At 40.8% G+C, this 19995-nt stretch overlaps 2 protein-coding genes across 2 annotated transcripts; both read left to right on the top strand.

The window, feature by feature from the left end:
* Window positions 1–7786: 7786 nt before the first annotated feature.
* LOC121766848 (serine/threonine-protein phosphatase 7 long form homolog) lies at window positions 7787–9613 on the top strand. The gene is made up of 3 exons (XM_042163084.1): window positions 7787–8445; window positions 8528–8615; window positions 9194–9613. The coding sequence occupies exons 1-3, from the start codon at window positions 7787–7789 to the stop codon at window positions 9611–9613; spliced, it is 1167 nt and encodes a 388-aa protein (XP_042019018.1).
* Window positions 9614–12332: 2719 nt separating this feature from the next.
* On the top strand, window positions 12333–15349 carry LOC121769541. The gene is made up of 3 exons (XM_042166380.1): window positions 12333–13039; window positions 13896–14006; window positions 14879–15349. Exons 1-3 carry the CDS (start codon window positions 12455–12457, stop codon window positions 15044–15046), a joined length of 864 nt encoding a protein of 287 aa, XP_042022314.1. The 5' UTR covers window positions 12333–12454; the 3' UTR covers window positions 15047–15349.
* The last annotated feature ends 4646 nt before the right edge of the window (window positions 15350–19995 follow it).

Genomic DNA, 19995 nt, shown 5'->3' with positions numbered 1-19995 from the left:
ACCCTAGCTTTTTTCATATATCTGAATTCAACCCCCTGAAGTTTGTGAAATTAGAAAAACGACCCCATCATTTGCAACATCGACCCCCAGATCTGCTGAAATACCATATTGACCCTATAAACTCCCAGAAATCTAAAAAACGACCCTATCTTTTGCAACATCGACCCCCAGATCCACTGAAATACCATAACGACCCCATAAACTCCCAGAAATCTTGAATTAACCCCAATATATGTGATTTTGTGTCAGTAAACCCCTTTGCACCGTTACAGAATATTTCCGCTGCATTTCACGTTGAAAATATGGCCAATAAACACAAGAAGGAGTGGATTTTCGATTGTGGGGCGACAGATACGATGACCCCTGAAAAAAGTGATTTTATTGATTTAAGTTGTGAAGTTGATAAATCATATATTCGAACTGCCAATGGGGAATTGATTACGGTTGTGGGATCTGGAACTATTGAAATATCGCCCACTCTGCGTCTTACTAACTGCTTATATGTTCCTACCTTGTCACAAAGGCTGATGTCTATTAGTCATGTTACCAAGGAGTTGAACTGCACTCTTCTATCTCACCCTGATTTTTGCATCTTGCAGGATATTCAGACGAGGAGGATTCTTGGGCGTGGCACTGAGAAGCAAGGACTCTATTATGTGGATGAGATAGCTCAACATGGTAGTGCGATGATGGCTCACGGGTCCACAAAACAAGAAACTTGGCTTTGGCACCGAAGACTAGGGCACCCCTCCACTGGTTATTTTAAACTCCTTTATCCGAACTTTTCTATTCCTGCTGATTTTTCGTGTGAAACTTGTGTTCTGGCCAAAAGCCATAGACAGTCTTTTAAACCTTCAAACACTCGAATGAATTCCATGTTTTCTTTAGTACATTCTGATGTGTGGGGTCCGGCTCCAATTATGGGTGGAAATGGATTCCGATATTTTGTGATATTTATTGATGATTGCACTAGGATGACGTGGGTTTATTTCTTGAAACACAAGTCTGATGTCTTTGATAGATTTGTCTCCTTTTATAAACTTATCCAAACACAGTACCATACAAACATTAAAATTCTTTGATCCGATAATGGGAGGGAATTTGTAAATCAGGCCATGACCCAATTCTGCAAGGAAAAGGGTGTCGTCCACCAAACTTCTTGTCCTTACACACCCGAACAAAATGGGGTAGCCGAAAGAAAAAACAGGACTATCCTAGAAATGACTAGAGCCTTGATGATTGAATCTAAAGTCCCAAAATCTTTTTGGCCCGAAGCAGTTGCCACCTCAGTTAGACGTAACCAATGCCTTCATTCACGGAGAGCTACCAAAACCTATTTTTATGGAACCTCCTCCCGGGTTCTCAATAGAATTTCAAGGTGGTGAAGTGTGCAAGTTGAAGAAGACACTTTATGGATTAAAACAATCTCCACGAGCGTGGTTTGGAAGGTTTACTGAGGTAATGAAGAAATATGGGTATACACAAAGTAACTCAGATCACACTCTGTTTCTGAAGAAGAGAGGTGGCAAGATCACGTGCCTTATCATATATGTGGATGACATGATCATTACAGGAGATGATGAAGAGGAAATCGGCGAGTTGAGAAAGAACCTGTTCAAAGAATTTGAGATGAAAGACTTAGGACTTCTCAAGTACTTTCTGGGAATAGAGGTACTCCGATCAAAAAGAGGGATCTTCATAAGTCAGAGAAAATACATACTGGACCTATTGGCTGAAGTCGGAATGATAGATTGCAAGCCAGCAGATACGCCAATAGTGCAGAATCATGGACTACAGTTGAAGGAAAAAGGAACACAGACCGACAGGGGAAGATATCAGAGGTTGGTTGGGAAACTGATTTACCTATCACACACTAGGCCAGACATCGCCAATGCCGTGGGAGTAGTAAGCCAGTTCATGCACGCACCTCAAGAAGAGCATTGGGAGACAGCTTTGCAGATAGTTCGATACTTGAAAGGGACAGCTGAACACGGACTCATGTTTGAAAAACATGGTCACATGGAGGTTCATGGTTTTACTGATGTTGATTGGGCCGGCAACCCGAACGACAGGAAGTCAACCGCTGGTTACTTTACCTTTGTAGGAGGTAATCTTGTGACATGGAGAAGTAAGAAGCAGAAAGTGGTGGCACTATCTAGTGCAGAGGCAGAATTCCGAGGAATCAAAAGTGGGTTGACAGAGATATTGTGGCTAAGGAAGCTCATGAAAGAATTGAATCTTCGCCCAATCCAACCGTGCAGATTGTTCTGTGATAACAAGGCGGCAATTAGCATATCCGAAAATCCGGTTCAGCATGATCGAACCAAGCATATGGAAGTAGACAGGCACTTCATCAAAGAAAACATTGAAGCTAAAGTGGTGGAGATGCCTTATGTAAAGTCTGAAGACCAACTAGCCGATATCCTGACGAAGGCGGTGAACTCGAAGTCATTCCGAGAAGTATTGGACAAGTTGAGTATCGGTAATCCCATTACTTAACTTGAGGGGGAGTGTAGGAAAGAAATCAAGGGAATAATATACAATTAATACATGGTTGATATGGTATGATAGCTTTCCATGGATAGGTGTACACATTGAATGTAAATTAGGTTTTCCTTATATTGGTAGAATGTAGCCCTATATAGAGGGTATGATTTTGTATATTATGAATGAATAAGATTGACAGAAATTACCGATTCCTTCACTTATATTTAGACATTAATAATGTAAATTAAGGAGTCGTTTGGTTCATTAGATGGGTTTGTGGCAGTTAACATTAATGTTTTCATTCTAGATGTGAATTTGGGCCTAGATGGGGTAACAAAACTTATGTTTAGTTGTTCTATTGACATGATGTTTGGTAGGCATTTGTAAATTGATTTTCACAACTTAAATGACGCATATGCCCCTCAATTGCAGCCTTATGGCCACCCGCAACGCGTCACGCGGGTGGCTCATAACCCGTCACGCCGGGACGAGACGGTGGCGAGACGCGTTGCAGCGTCCCGTCTCGTCCCCAACCCGCCGAGCGTCTCGTCCCGCCGGGAGGGATGGCGAGCCGTCTCGCCACGCGGGCGCGCGACGTGGCGCGCTCCGGCGCCATGCGTGACGCCCACTCGTCGGCCCGCGTGTGGGCATCGTCACGCTGATGAAATAAATTATTTTTTTAATTCAAATTTAAAAATAAAATGAAATAAAATAAAAAATCGAAAACGGTAATATTATCATTTTTTCGACCGTTTTTCTTTTTCTTTTTTTTACTCTATAAATACTCCTAATTCATCCTCATTTCACACACAAATACACATCTATTCTTCTCAAATCATCTCCATTTCCTCTCCAATTTTCATCTAACCTCTCATCACAAAATGTCCGGCGACGGAAACTCTGGCGATGGCGGCTCCGGCGGGTTTGACATCAACGCGTTCGGCAAAGCTATGTGTTCGTCCTTTCACCACTGAAGTGTGGATTGTGGGAAGCTTGTGCAGTAGGGTTTTCTTCGATGTAGTCGGGCTTTGATTTTGAAGTTAGAAGAGGGAACTCAATACACCAGCGAAAAAGGAAAAGTGAAAACATTCACCAAGCGAAAATATCAAAACTAATCGTAGATTTGTTCGTTCGCACCTCGGGCATCGTTGTCTTCCTGTTGATGTGTCACTCCTTTCACCTATTCTAGGAAGCTTGTGGTGTAGGGTTTTCAACATTGAAGTCAAATTGAATTTGATTCAATTTGAAATTACAAAATGGGAGAGGGGCAAAACGGAAGAATTAAATTATTGGTCACAGAAATCGAGGGCGGTTAACTCAATTGGGGGGTTAGGGAGTTAGACACGAAACTGGATGAAATTAAGTGAACACTTTGGACCTATGTTGGAAAACACGGGCTTTGAACTAGACCAATATGACAACCAAACACAGGATTTAACATGGTTATGAATCCTTAGAGCATGCACAACGGTGGACGGACGGACGGTTATGAATCCTTAGAGCATGCACAACGGTGGACGGACGGCGTCCGTCCGTCCGTGCCGCTGGCAAGAACGAGGTCTGCCGCCGCTGCGCTCGCGCCGCTGGCACGGCGCTGCTCGCTGCATCGAGCACGTCCGTGCCTGCGGGAAGGCGACGTGGCGAGCAGCGATTGGGCAACAGCATAGCCATTGCCTTTGAATTTTTTTTATTTTAAAAATCAGTTTTAATTAAAAAAACTGATTAAAAATAATAAAAAAAATATTTTTCACTTCCCAAAAAAAATATATCCGTTTTTTACCATTTTATTCCACTTTTTAATTTTTTTTATTTTTTTCCCCCAAAAATACACATTTTCATCTATAAATACCCCACTTTCACACCCAAAAATTCACACCAAACTATACAAATCTCATCTTCATTCTCCCATATTCATTCTCATCTTCATTCTCATCTTCATTCTCTCCTCCAAACGGTCAAGGTCGGTATCCCTATCCGACGCCTGCTCCGAAGAAGTGGCTAGCCAACTCGCCGGAGCTAACTTGGGTAGCCCCGACGCCGGCCCGAGCGGTTCCCAACGCCGACCGCAAGGAAGGAAGAAGGCGGCGGCTGCAACCGCCGATGCTCCAGTTCCCGCTCCCGTTCCATATGCGCCACCTCCACCCCCCACCAACTCGTTGTGGCAGCTTTTGGTCCAACTCAATATGGCCGATAGGTCCACTATGACCCCCTCGCAACTTCGATCGCACAAGGCCATGATATTGGGCCTCCAAAGACAATTGGGGGTAGTGTCCGCCGGATGAGTAGTCGTCCACGGGGGTATTTTTAGCTTTTAATTATGTAATTTTTAATTTTTAGGAGTTTAATTATGTAATTTTTAATTTTTAGTATTCTAATTATGTAATTTTTAGGATTTTAATTGTAATATTTATTGTGGTTTTTTAATGAATTTTAATATTATGGAAATGTTTTTGTTTAATTGAATTTTAAATTGAATTGTCCTCGTCCTTACGGAAGAGTACAACTGTGGGTGTTGTGCTTTTGCCAGAGAGCAGGCAGAAAAAGTGAGGTCGGGCCCACAACCGTGCTCGCTGGCAAGATCACGGTTGTGGATGCTCTTATCTACGTCAAACAAAGTAACCAAATAACTTCTAAGAAAAAAACCTAAAGTTTACTGAAAAAATGGAAATAAAGTTATTTCAACTCTAGTTAGATAACTACCTCTGAAGTACTAATAATTTGTTTACGTGGGAAAATTCACTTCTACGCTATCGCCAATTTCAATGAAAAATTAGTGTTATGAAAGCTACCGCTATAACTCTGATGAATTCAATCAAATATTATGATTTAAATAATTATTTTTCTCGAATGAAAATAGTCATGAGACTTATATACTATAACGAAAGGAAATGCAATTTAGGGTATCTACATCATAGTATTCTCTTCATTCACCAATAAACTTTCTATTTTGTGATTTTTAACCTTCCATCAATTAATTTTCCATTTGTTTTTTATTATTTTTTATAATGAACCCTACATTTCACTAACTTTATGTCACTCACATCTTATTATAAAACTACTCTATATATAAAAATAGGATTCACCTTCTATTAACCTTTTCAACAAGTTTACTCCTATATTTCTTAAAATTCATGTCGTATTAAAATTTTCCTTGTATTGGTAGATCCTTTGGGGGATCCTTGTATTGGTGGATGGATAAAGTAATACTCCCTCCGCCCCTTAAAAATATGTACACTTTCCATTTTCGTTCATCTCATAAAAATATGGGGATTCAATTATGGAAAGTTGTCAAAACTCATTACCCCTATACATTAGTGTATTTACAACTTATATCACCATAAAAGCACTAATAATAATGTGGGTCTCATTATCCATTAACCTTACTTTAACTACCATTCACTTCTTTTATCTTACTTTAGGCCTTTCACAATGGAAGGTCGATGGGAAGGCCTTCCCCATCGTCCCCCATCGCCCCACCATTGCAGCAGAAGGGCCGTCGATCGGCCCCCTCTCCTCTCCCCCAAGAGGTCGTTGTATCATCTTATGCCGATGAGAAGGGCCCTTCGATTGGCCCTCCATTGTGGAGGAAGGGCCGATCATCAGCCCTCTCATTTTTTTATTTTTTTTTTTTGAAATTTTCATTATTTTCTCTATATATACATCCACTTCCCATCATTTTCGATCATCCCTCCATTTTAAATGTAGGTTTTTTTTCATCTCATTGTATTCTATTTTCCAATCTTGCAATACAACGAGGATTTGCGTATTAATATTTTTTACATTTAAATTTATTTAATTTGATAACAAATTAAATATAGAAGTGTTACAAAATTAAAACAAAATAATGTTGATGTGGAAATGAAATGGAAATGTTGTGGGAAGATAGGTCCTATCAAAAAATGATGATTTGGAATTAATAAAAAAAGAATGATGATTTGGAATTAATAAAAAAAGAAGGGCCCTATGGGAGGGCCCAACCATTGCTAATGCTCTTAACAATCATATCATGTGCTCATAATTTTTATGGAATAGAGAGGAGAAAATCGCATTTCTAGGCTAGGTTGCCTTTAAAATAACGAAAATGTACTCATTTTGTTATCTATTCCACATATGGGAAAAACTCCAAAGCCAATGGCGTGTATATAAGTATAAACGCCAATGAAAAACGCTTCTAAGGTTGGTGTGTTTAGGAAATAAGAAACGCCGAAATGAATTGCGTCTTTTGGTAAAGACGCCATCGAGGTTGGCGTGTTATAATTAGAGAGTAAAGACGCCAACACGAGTGGCGTGTTTACACAGAATCATATTGCTGTCTCATCCAGATCGCGAATAAACACCAACCACACACTTCGCAAAAACTCATCCAAAGCAGCGCCGCTCTCGTCGCGATTTCGCCCTCCTCTCCGTGATTTCGCCCTCCATTCATCAATCGGTGCTTGTTTTCCCCAAATTCGTATATTTTTTTCGGTTAGTATGCTTATCTTTTACATTATTAGAGTAATTGTTGGATAGTTAGCTAGGGTTTTTAATGGGTTGTGAATTGAGTTGAAATTGATGTTGCATTGTTAGGGTTTAAGTGAATTTGTATATTGTTGAGATAGTTGAGATATTGATGTTTAGCTAGAGTTTAAATTTGATTATAAACCTAAACCCTAGGGTTGTTATGGCTTAAAAAGTGGGCAAATTGATTTGGTTTATGTGGTTTTTTATTTATTTGGGTTTTATTTGGCTTATAAACCTAAACCCTAGTGACAAATTATTGATGTATATTGTTTAGTTTGAATTGTTTAATTATTATTAAGCATATTGGCTTGTTTGAATAGCATTATTGTGGAATAATAGTTGAGATGTTGGTGTTTAGTTAGGGTATAAATTATTGAAATTGTTTAGGTTGATGTATGTTGTATAGTTAAAATTGTTAATGTTTTGTAGTTAAATTGGTGTATGTTGTTTAGTTAATTGATGAATTGATGTAGTTAAATTGATGTATGTTGTTTAGTTAATTGATGAATTGACGTAGGTGAATTGATATTTGTTGTTTAGTTAAAATTGTTATAGTTAAAATTGTTAATGTTTTGAATTGTGAATGTTGTGTAGGTGAACTATGGCATCATCTTCAAGTGCTCGCCGAAGACTCTTATGTGGTCCTGAGGACCCCTCCGTATTATATCTGCAGAGACAACACGTCTCGAATAACATATGGGAAGGAGTGCCATCAGAAGATGTACGCTGCAGAAGGTACGAAGTAATCATTTGGGATGTTCCCATACATCCGCGTGTTTTGGCTGTAATTGACGAGATGGGGTTTGGCGGGATGTTGAAGTGTGGTCAACCGAAAGACATTGACCACCATCTTATCACCGCATTAATTGAACGATGGAGGCCAGAGACTCACACATTTCACTTTCCAATCGGCGAAGCGACAGTGACTTTGGAAGACGTGGAGGTCTTATGGGGCCTCAAAGTTGACGGGGAAGCTGTGACAGGTTATATCCCCAGTAAGGATGTCGGCTATTGGACGCAAGCGTGTCTGGATTTTCTTGGCTTTATACCAGATACTGTTGAGTTTAAAGAAATGGTTTGGAAGCAGACGAGTTTATCAAAACAACTGAGGGTTGAGTTGAATGATGACCACGACCAGTACATATACGTTCAACGCGCCCGTGTTTATTGTCTGTTATTACTTGGTGGTCTGTTAATTCCGAACGCCTCCGGTAATAAAATTCCATTCTTCTACCTTCAATTTTTCATGGATGTAGGACGTTGTGGTAGCTATAGCTGGGGTGGTGCGACTCTTGCCTGCTTGTACCACAATCTTTGTGAAGCTGCACTTGCAAAGAGGTCCGATGTCGGAAGAGCTCTTACTCTGTTACAGTTGTGGGCTTGGGAGAGAATCCCAATTATTAGACCGACGATGCTAAATCCCGTGCCCATAGACTACGTACCATGTGCAATCGCGTAAGTTGTTCACTAAATATTTGTTTTTAAGCATTATTTTTATTAATTTCCGTGTTATTCGCTCATAATTTAATTTTTGTAGGTGGAATGGTCCGGCCTCTTATGTGAAAGCACCCGGACATTGCATTGAAACTTTCAGAGATCAATTCTCTATAATGCACGCCAACCAAGTAATTTACGTATCCTAAATTGTTGTTTGTTTGTTGTTTTGATTGAACTTGTTTTGACTAAATTTGTTTCATATTTAGTTTATTTGGAGGCCGTATGTCATGCGAACTCTGCTGGAAGTTTGTGTTGCCGGTCGTCCTATACGGACGTCGATCACAACACTTATTTGCTGGAATATGGTTGAGCCACACTTGCCACAGCGAGTGTTGCGACAATTTGGGATTGTCCAACCGTATATCCCGCTTGTCGACCGGTTCCACGGAACTGATTTTGCGAAACAGGATCGGCGAGGCAAAGCTGGCCGGAATTGGGTTGAGTGACACGCCGCTCATATACAAAATTGGGATAATAGGCACAACATTGTGTGGACCGATTCGGAGTACTCGATGGAGCCTATAGCAACTGATGAGTACATGGATTGGTTTCGCCGAATAACGGTTGTGTACCTAACAAAACCTGGCGTGCATGCTCAGGAGAGCTTCCATGAAACGGCTTCATCTCATAACTATGCAGTAAATTGAAACAACTAATCACTATTTAAATTCATATGATGAAATGTAATTAACATTGAGAATTGTAGGTGGAGACGCTTCACAAAATACGACAATTTCTTAGGGAGCAAGACATGACAGGACGGCCGGATTTGTTCACCGTTTCGAGGATGGTTGAAGATGGTCTCCAGATATCTGGGGAAGTTGAGACGATGGACTGTCGTCCTTCCCAGCGCTCTGAGCTGGACATTGACATGCCCGTGCGGCAAAAAGTGAAGCGGCGTGGAAAGAAGAACGATGGTGGAGAGTCGTCATCAGCAAGGATGGATACTCAGTTGGGTGATGAGTCCGATGGCGATTTTATGGCTCCACCTCCATCAAGATCTGCCGTTCGGGGTCGTCACTCTGTCAGCCACACTGGTGCTACAGGTGAAGATATCGGTCTCAGTGATGTCCACCAATCTCCACCACGGTCTTCTGTGAGAGACGAGTTTTTGGTATTGATTTAGAGAATGCCGTAGTTCAAGATACTCCTCCGTAGAGAATCCCTACCTCCAGAATCGGGAAGGGAATCCGTGGTCTGTTTATGCGGAAAAGGCGAGACCCGTGAACGTTACTTTGCTATTTTTTGTTTATTTATTAAGTTGAACGTTGTAATATTTATAATTTTACTTGTTTATTGAGTTGATCATTGTAACTTTTCAACAAATAGTTTTGCTTATTTATTGGACTGAACATACTGGAGTGGAGTATTGGACTGAACATATAGTTTGTGCATAATTATTGTAACTTTGTCATTGGAGTAGTATTGTAAAGAAACATTATACGCAAAAACGCCAACACGGTAGGTGTTTTATACTTGGGGCGATTCTGCTCAAGATTTCATCCACGAAAGACAGCCATTCTGTATTGACTCACCCTTCCGGTTGGCGTGTTATAAACACCGCCAATGATGTGGGCGTCTTTTTTGAAAAACGCCAACTGTGTTGTCGTTTTATACTTGGCGATTTCTGCTCGAGATTTTAGACAAGAAAAACAGACATTCTATATTGACTCGCCCTTCCGGTTGGCGTGTTATAAAAAACGCCAATGTTGTTGGCGCCTTTATGAAAAGACGCCAACTACATTGGCGTGTTATACTTGGAAGATTCCGTTGGAGATTTTATCCATGAAAAACAGACATTCTGTATTGACTCGCCCTTCCGGTTGGCGTGTTATAAAAAACGCCAATGCTGTTGGCGCCTTTATGAAAAGACGCCAACTACATTGGCGTGTTGCTCGGCACTCCCACAAACATGGAGGTAAGGACGTATCTTTCGGATTTCCTTGTGGCCACTTACAAACTGCATGTCATCTCTTTCCTTTACTTTCAGCAACTGTATATTGTCGGATTTTTTCCAAATGCCAAAAAGTCACAGTTGATTTCAATTCCAATTTCGTTTTAAATTTAGTATGCAAACCGGCATTGCTCGGATCTTTTTCACTCCAATAATGCACATTGGGATCAATAGACTCAAAGTTTTTTGGATCAAAACTATCATATGGACCTGGTAAGGTGCGAAAATAGTTCATACCAGGCTGTGGGAACTGTGGAACTACTCTTCCTCGTACAGCTCTTCCTCCAACTGCTGTTTCTCCAACCACTATTTCTTCAACTGTTGTTTTTCCAAACGGAATGGATGGTCTTGAAGCAATAAATTGTTCATCATCCGACGAAGCATCATCTGAGTCTGTACTATCTGGGTCAACATCTTCAGAATCATAAGGTGATTGTGGATCAACAAAGTCGGCTTTATCATGCCCAATTATGGCCTTAACCACATCACAATTGTCACTGTTCCCTAAATTCACGCCTCCAACATCAAAATCTTGTGTTGTATCGAAACATGGTTCTTGGCCTCTCGTAGACGTACCAACATCAAAATCTTGTGTTGCAGCGAAACATGGTTCTTGTCCTCTCGTAGATGTACCAACATCATAACTTATGAGATGATGACTATGTTGTTGAGTAATTGCCGAATACTCAACATACAATTCAATTTGACCTCCTGTAGCCATACTCTCACTAAACATTAGTGGCATGCATACTTCTTCTAATAGAATACCTATAAACGTGACTGAAGATCCATAGAATATATGACGTTTTCATACTATTTGAACTTTGTTTTCAAATATGTTTATCCCCATCCTTTCACAAATTGTTTCCACAAGCTTATCGTATGAAATACTTTCATCCAACATAATGAATCCTTTTGCAAAAGGAGGATCATATGAAATAACTGGTCCGGGAATTATCTTTCCACCCCAATATAAATTGGCACACCACGTCATACTATCTGCATTAATGTAAAACACAAATATTGGTAAAAACATATTTCTATTAAGTACACTACAATATATACTATCATAACAACCTATCAAATATTGGTCAAAAATTAGATATACTACAACATATAATACCATAACAATTTGTCAAAATATTTCTATTAATTACACTACAATATATAATACCATAACAATCCATCAAATAATTATATAAATTACACTACAATATATACTATCATAACAATCCAACAAATATTGGTAGACTAATGTTTGGAAGAATGAGTCAAAAATTAGATATACTAACCGATTGGGAGGACTAATGTTTGGAAGAATGAGCCAAAATCAAAATCTACACGCTTAGATCAACCACCGGGTCAACCCGAGCAAGGGAAAGTGTTTTCGCATTTTTGGGAAGGGTTTTCGCGTTTTTGGGAAGGGATATTGGTTAGAGTTCGCGATTTTGGGGGAGATCTGGGGAATATGGTTCAACAGAAACACGCTGATGAGGTTGGCGTGTTTATGTTAAACACGCCAATTCCATAGGCGTCTATAATTAGTAAAAATGCCAACTGTGTTGGCGTTTTATTACGTAATACGCTAACCAGGTTGGCATGTTTTATTTAAACTGTATTTGGAGAAAATACAGGTGAAATACGAAGACAGTATAAAACGCCATCCACGCTGGCGTCTTTACTTAAAGACACGCCATTACCATTGGTGTTTTTACTTATATACACGTCATTGGCATTGACGTTTTTCCCATATGTGGAATAGATAATAAAATGGGTACATTTCGTTATTTTAAAGGCAAACTAGCCTAGAAATGCGATTTTCTCGAATAGAGAGGGTATTAAAAGTTCATCCCAAACACTCTTTTATGATTGTCTAGCAATATGCAGCGAGGATACCAATGAAGAAAGAAATAGAAATATGTTGAGTTCGTAGAAAGAAGCATCGATCCTTTTCTCTGAAAGTCCACTCCCTCTTTCAAAGTACTAATGCAATTCTCCACTTGAGTGACACCAATGGCGCTCACACTTCACACCATCTTCACAAACAATAATCCCGCTCAATTCCAATTCCCCCCGACCCATTTCTCCAATTTCCCCAAATTCACATTCCCGCCCCCAAATTCGAGGACCCATTTCCCCAATCAAAACATCTCCACCCGCCTTTTCGCCGCCGCAAGAATAACCGATTCATTCCAAGAACCCTCACAGCAGCAGCAACCCAACGCCGACGGCCTCGATGCCCTTCTCTCCCTCGTAGAATTCGTCAGCCTCTCATCCTCCGCAGCTGTTTGCGTTTATGCCGCAGTCAGATGCGGCCTGCAGATTGGCCCCGGTTTGGGGAGCAGGGTTTTGGTGTGGCAGTGTGTGGTTCTCGTGACCGGATTGGCTGCCGGGGCGGCGATACGGCGCCGCCAGTGGACGAGGACTTGCGGCGTTGGGGTCTCCGCAGGGCCGGCTAATTTGCTGGAGAGGGTGGAGAAATTGGAAGAGGATTCGCGCGCCGCCGCCACCATCGTTCAGGCTCTAGCGAGGCGGCTCGAGAAGCTCGGGATTCGCTTCCGGCTGAATCGGAAAGCTCTCAAGGAGCCCATTGCTGAGGTGATTTCTTGGATCATGCTACATTTGGGATGTTGAATTGTTGATAGCATAGTACTGTATTTGCTCAATTTTCGTTGCAAATTAAAGCACGAATTGATTGCGAAGAGCAAAATAACACACAAAAATTGCTTCGATAACCCAATTTCTGTCGAAACCATACTAAATGGACCCACTCCATAACTCAAAACTTTTCAATTGAAGAATTTCTTGCTTGGTGGCCTTTGGAAAGTAGACAACTTGGTAGCATTTAGGATGATAAGTCATGTTTTCGACTTATTTAGCTTTCTAGCTGTTTGTCTGTCCATTGCAAGGAGTGCGGAAAAGTTGTCGATTGATAGATTACCATCTTAGATAATGTTCTTATGAATGAGTAAATTTGAATGGATTGGGGTGATTCTTGATTGTGGAATGCTAGTAGATGAAGCTTAGTGACTAGAAAGCTGCATATACGGTTAGCATGTTGTTTTCATTCGAGTGATATAAAGGTTAGTGCCTAAGATAAATTTGGTTGAATAAATGGACATTTAATCTTTGTTGCTTTTACTAGGCACTCTTGATGCATTTAGAGAATATGATAGGGATTGGTTGTTCGAGTATGATATACAATGCTCTTTCTTGTACGACGATATTGACCTGATACTGGAAATTCTCATTAGATGTATGGCCTGTGCAGTCAAAAACTTGCTCAAAAGACCTTTCCTCCATTGGTTCTATAATGTGTTTATCAAGATGCTACTCTCACTTCCGGAGAGTGTTGTTATTGTGTGTGTGCGTGCTTTTTAAATTGGTTATTTAATCAAATGAAGGGTTGTTTTTTGCTATTGAGAAAGTTCAAAGTTGTTGCATTTTGTATCAGACAGCATTGTTGGTCCAGAAAAACTCTCAGGCCACCCAAGCATTGGCTGCAGAAAGCGACGTTTTGGAGAAGGAGCTAGGTGAAATCCAGAAGGTTCTACTTTCTATGCAGGTATCTATATTATTTTATTGAATATTAACCTTAGATAGGTTGATCATAATGTTGAACTGTGTTGAAACTAAAGCCTTATACTACCATTATCATCACCGGCCAAGCAGCAAAATGCAAGAAAAAGAAATCTTTTTTTTGTCTGTCCTTTTAGCTCTCATTATCAATGGAAATGATAAAGGCAGAAGAAAATGCTCCCTTCTCCTCTTCGTTCTCTGCAATTTCACTTGGATTGGTTATATTTAATCTTTTAAAAGGCTATACTGGTAATTTCTGCACGAAGTTCATGTAACTTTGTTGAAAATCAAAACCCTCCTCGCCTCCCGTTGCAATCTTGGAAGAGAGAGCATCTATAAGACTATAATATGCCTTTTAGTTTGATTTACCACTTCACGGTTGTGTTTGTGCTATCTTTGCATTTCAGCCTAAATTTTCGAGTGCTTTTTTTATGTAAAATATGCATTCTAGCATAGATTTCTAAGCTGTTTAATGTGGCTGCCTCGTCTAATTTCCTTTGCATATTAGGGAGAAATGTAATGATTTGAACAGTTATTCATTTAGAATGTTTACTAATTAATACTCCCTCTGTCCGCGAATAGGAGTCTTGTTTTTCCATTTTAGTCCGTCCGCGAATAGGAGTCCCGGTTCACTTTTACCATAAATGGTAATAGGATCTCACCTTCAACTAACTCATTCCACTCCCATTTTATTTAAAACTAATATATATAAGTGGGACTCCTATTCTACTAACTTTTTTCCACCCACTTTTCTTAACATTTCTTAAAACCCGTGCCACCCACAAATGGGACTCCTAATGGCAGACGGAGGGAGTATATCTGAATCTTACTCCGATTCTTCGTCTGAGTTTCATGTAGGAGCAGCAGCAAAAACAGCTCCAGCTCATTCTCGCAATTGGGAAAGCCGGGAAATTGTGGGACGGAGCCAAACGCGTAAAAGCCCAAGATCCGAAAGCACCCGAGGCTCCAATCAACCAGATCGAAACAATGGTGTGGCAGAAAGAAAGCAACAACGACATCCTGTAGATTCTGACAGAAACACTTGCAACTTCATCCTCAACCTCTTTCTGATGAGGAGAGCTGCAGAGATGACGAGCACCTTGGTTCAGCTGCAGGCAAACCAGAACTCCAGCCGCGTTCGAGTTTGGTGGCTGAGCAGAAATATGTCGCCTTTGCCACCAAATTTGTTCCTAAAACATGAGTTATGTTAGTTTTGTTTGTAGATTTTGGAAATCATTTTTGTGGCCATTTTAGCCGTAATAATTGTGACTACGAGATAGAAGTTGTGACTTGAGAGCGAGCACGAATGAGTTTCACTTAGTGTTAAAATTCATAATTCTTGTCCCACATCGACTTAGTAACGATCCTAGCTCACCTATATAAGTGTGGATAACCCTCCCCCTTAAGAGGCCTTTTAAGGGGTGAGTGGCCCATTTCTAATATGGTATCAGAGCGGGGCCAAGTCGATGATGGATTATATCTCTTTATCTCTTCTCTTGCCTACCCACGTGATGGAAGTCCGATGTGTCATTCCGGCCCACACGTGAGGGGGCGTGTTAAAATTCATAATTCTTGTCCCACATCGACTTAGTAACGATCCTAGCTCACCTATATAAGTGTGGATAACCCTCCCCCTTATGACCCCTTTTAAGGGGTGAGTGGCCCATTTCTAATACTTAGCATTTTTAAGATAATATATTTGTAAGCATTTTCTTGGAAAAATTGAAATTGTGGTAGATCTTTTAAGGGGTGATAAATTGGACTCTGGATACGAAATTATAACGCAAACCTGCATAAAATTAATGGGTGGTATTAAGTCTCATTTGTTTGTTTATTGTGTCGTTTTGGGTTCATGTATTCTATTATCATTAAAATTATTTAGACATTCTATGGCTATTGTATGGGGTTGTTATCAGATTGTTATCATGTTGCTAATATGTTTATGTCGTATTAATGTTAGAATGAAGTGGGTTGGTTTGTGTATGAGTTTGGGCATATCGGGTTGTATCGACATGATAACAAACCGACTTGCATGATTTGTCATGCCAATCCTTTTGGGTATCAATACGTTAAATTTTTTTATGATATCTTGCAAGGAATATGGAGACATTGAATTTAGCTAAAAAAGTTTGGGAAAATACAAGAAAGGTTAATTCGATTTGGGGAAATATCAAAAAGTTTCGAAAGTTCAAGGGGAAAATGTAGAATATCTCAAATGTTCGTGTATTTACAATCGAATTACATCATTTCACAATAAACGATGTCATTTTTATTGCCAGCGTTTCTTCCATTTTAGCACTTTTCGGTGAAAACATCAACTTTAATTTGGGGAAAAGTTACTCCCTCCGTCGGTGAATAGGAGTCCCGTTTTTCTATTTTAGTCCGTCTGTGAATATGAGTCCCGGTTCACTTTTATCATAAATGGTAATAGAGTCTCACATTCCACTAACTCATTTCACTCACATTTCATTTAAAACTAATAGAGATTTTAGCCTATAAATACATGAACTTTGAGTTTTTTCTGATTTTTCCTCTCAACTTTAAAATTTGAATATAAATACATGAACTTTTGATAATTTTGATTTTTCCCCAAAATCTAAAATCAAAACACATGTGACAAATTAAAGTTTATGTGGCAATTAAAATTATACCAACATATTTGTATTAATTAAAAAATAATAAATTTGAAGTCACATCAACCATCTTTCACACTTCTTGCTCTTTTTTGTCGAGCTCTTTGTCAAGGCTCTGCCCGCCGCCGTCGGGATAACATCGGAGATGTTCGTGTCTCAAGTTCCAACCTTCCGCCTCTCCATCTTGGTAGAAGATTACATCAATGGCGGAAGGTAAAGACGCTCACGTGGTGGAAACTCCGGTGGTGAACGAGGAGCAGCGCCACATATCGGCTTGTTACGGCGATGAGGAGCCATCCGCTGGCGGAGATCTTGCGCAGCCCGGGGGCACTTCCTCCTTCTAAGTGCTAAACCAGTGGCAGAGGGAGGAGGATTTGTTTGGAAGGAGAATTTCGAAGAAGGAATCGCGAATGGACTCGATCCGGCGAGAGATCTTCCACCTCTGCACTCAATTCACCTTCTTCCACAGCGAATTCTTCACGATCCTCTTCGCATAGTCATCCCCATTGCAGAACGGGCACTGAGGTGAGTGGTGGTTTTCGTAGATGCTGTCAGGGTGCGCGTCGGCAGCGATTGCCATGGCGCACTGCAAGTCGTGGAGGTTGTAAGATTGTGGCCCTTAAGCAGGTGGCCCAAGTAACTAGTCCCGGGCCCAATATCCACTGCCCATTATTTGCTGGCCCTGCTCCTAACTCTAACTACGTGTTAGTGTGTGATTGGGTGCTCTATCACTCTCATATATATACTCCCTCTGATCTCCACCGTCTCACTTTTTACTCTCTCTTTTCACTCTCCTCTCTTTTGGTGTGTAATTGCTTCTCCTCTAGATCTAGGGTTTGCTCCCTGAGATTTAATGTCTTCTCTCTGTGTGAACTTGAGAGATATCTCCCCTTCCTTCTTCTCTAGCGTGAGTTCCAGGTGTGTGGAGTGTTGAGGCTGTTCGTGGAAACCTCTGGTTTCTGGTCTTGGGCGTTCTGGACTAGTTTTTGGTTTCCTAGTGTGGAGGAGTTGTTCCGAGAGCTTGAGTGTTGTTGTAGTAGCCGGTGTGAAGCGATTGGTTGAGTATATGATGTGTGGTGGTGGATCTAGGATTCCGGTGTGACTATCCTTGATTGACTGCGGTCGATCTGTGTTTCCCTTGGTGCAAATCGGAGTTGGCAGGATATCTGAGGGCCAGATATATCGATCTGTGTAGTTGTACCTGGTGCAACTTGAGCCACATTAAAACTTTGATTTCTTCGTTAATTGTTAATTCCTATTTGATTTCTTTACTGCTTTGATAATTGCCTTGAAGTTACTAATAATTTATTTAGTGTTTCAGGATTGATTGTTATTGCTTGCAGCTATAGTATTAGTTCTTGTATCAGATCTGTAATCTGAGGGTTGATTTCCTCAGAATTGTAATAGGTAGACCTGGATTATATCAAGCCTTCAGCTGAACATTACGTAACAGTGGTATCAACCAAGGCTGTGATATTCACATAGTCTACTCTCCTTTCGTGGATATCTGGTAAATTAAGAGATCCTACGGTCTCGGGGGGGGGGGTATTGTATTCTGTCACTTTCTGTGGCTTTCAGTGTTTTTTCCTGGTGTTTCTCTTGCTCTCCGCTATGATTCTTTTTCTGTGGTTCTTGGCATTAATCTTTGAGGTGATTTTGCTTGAAGTTACTCTAAGTAGTCTGTGAAACTGTGTGGTTGCAATTGAGCCTTAAGTCTATCTCAGTGATCCCCTACACCCTCGAAGAATCGAGTGATTGTGAATTGGGAAATCCTGGAATCAGATGCTCTGTTGTTCTTGACTATTTTGTGGTGATCTTGCTTTGTCAGAATCACTCCTATATTAATTTTAAGTTTTTTTTTTGTTTCTGTTTGTAACGCCCGTACTTTTTAAGTACTAAATTAAAAAAAAAATATTGTGAATTCGTTAAAATGAATTTCTGTCGTCATGCTATGCTTCTCGTTTTTTTTTGTTGGAGTTGGGAACGATGAAATTAATTAAAGTTTTCCATGAACTTTAATTAATAAAAAGTTATGCGAAAAGTAAAATTTGGGCTTCTCAATTAAATAAAGTCCAATGTTTTATTTTACAATATGGCTTTGGGCCATAACAATAAAAAAGTCTAACAAATAAATAATTATACAAATTTGGGCTTTGTAACTAAATGAGCCCAAAACAAATTTAATTAAATTGTGGGAGCCCAAATTTTTTTCCAAACAAATGGGAGCAAGCCCAAGAATCCTTTCTTCTTCTTCCTCTCCCTCATGGCCGACAGTTTCTTCAAGTGGAGACCCTCCATTTCCACATTCTTCACCTTCCCTCTTCCACCATTAATTCTACCACCCAAGAGTCACACAAGTTAATACATTAGCCCCTTCAATCCTTTTCTCACATTATACTTCACAACAAAGAGAGAGAGGAGAGGGAGCCGAAGGAGTTAGGAATGAGAGAAACGACGGCGCCGATTGCCGATGAGGTAGGAGGGAGAAGGCGAACGACGATGAGCCGGTGGGGAGACCAGCGGCAGCAGCAGCGTGAGCCGCGACGGCTGGGTCACCACCTCTCCAACAGTGATGGCGGGGCAGCGGCGAACAGCAGCCGAAGGCTCTGTGCAGACGGAGCAGCGGCGAACTGCAGCGACGCCTCTTTGCCCGATCAACAGCCTCACAACCGGCTGCCAGCAGTAGCGCACTGATGAAACGTCGAGAGAGCAGCGGCGGTGCGATGCTGATCGGGACAGCGATGACACTGCTCGTCTGCTCGACGAATCCCGAACAGCAGCGACTGAGCAGACAGCAGCTGCGTGGACGACGGGGCGGCGCTGAAGCCATCGTGTTTCGGGTAGAGGCTGCGGCGGACAGCAGCAACAGTCTCGGTTGCTCATGACGGAAGCTGCCGGAGCGAAGGTGGCGACAGGAAGAGCTGTGGAACAGTAGAAGAGTGAACAGAGAGAGAAGAAGACGACAGTGGTTTGAATTGAGAAGAGGATTTCAATCCCTAGAATTTCACGTAAGGTAATGAAGATTAAGGATGTTGAGCATTGGACCGAGACCATATTCAATAAACGTTCTGGTTGCTATTGTGTCTTCATACATAGTAGTAGCTAACTCTCAAATGCTTCCGCTACGTCAAGTTTTAGAACTCTGATGTTATCTTTATTCTGTTGGACTATTTTTCCTACGAACTTTGTTGCTTCGTTATTTCAGACTATAATTTGGTAATAAAGTTCATCTTTTGATCTACATATCGTACCCCTTGATTGTTTTCCCTTTTCTTCCCCGCTTCTTTATTCCCCCATTAGTCGCGACCCACCGTACTTTCTATCCTTAGGAAGTGCGGTCGT

This window comes from Salvia splendens, chromosome 15 (genome assembly GCF_004379255.2).
Source record: "Salvia splendens isolate huo1 chromosome 15, SspV2, whole genome shotgun sequence".
In the NCBI taxonomy this organism is placed as follows: Eukaryota; Viridiplantae; Streptophyta; class Magnoliopsida; order Lamiales; family Lamiaceae; genus Salvia; species Salvia splendens.
This window is presented reverse-complemented; position numbering and strand designations above follow the sequence as displayed.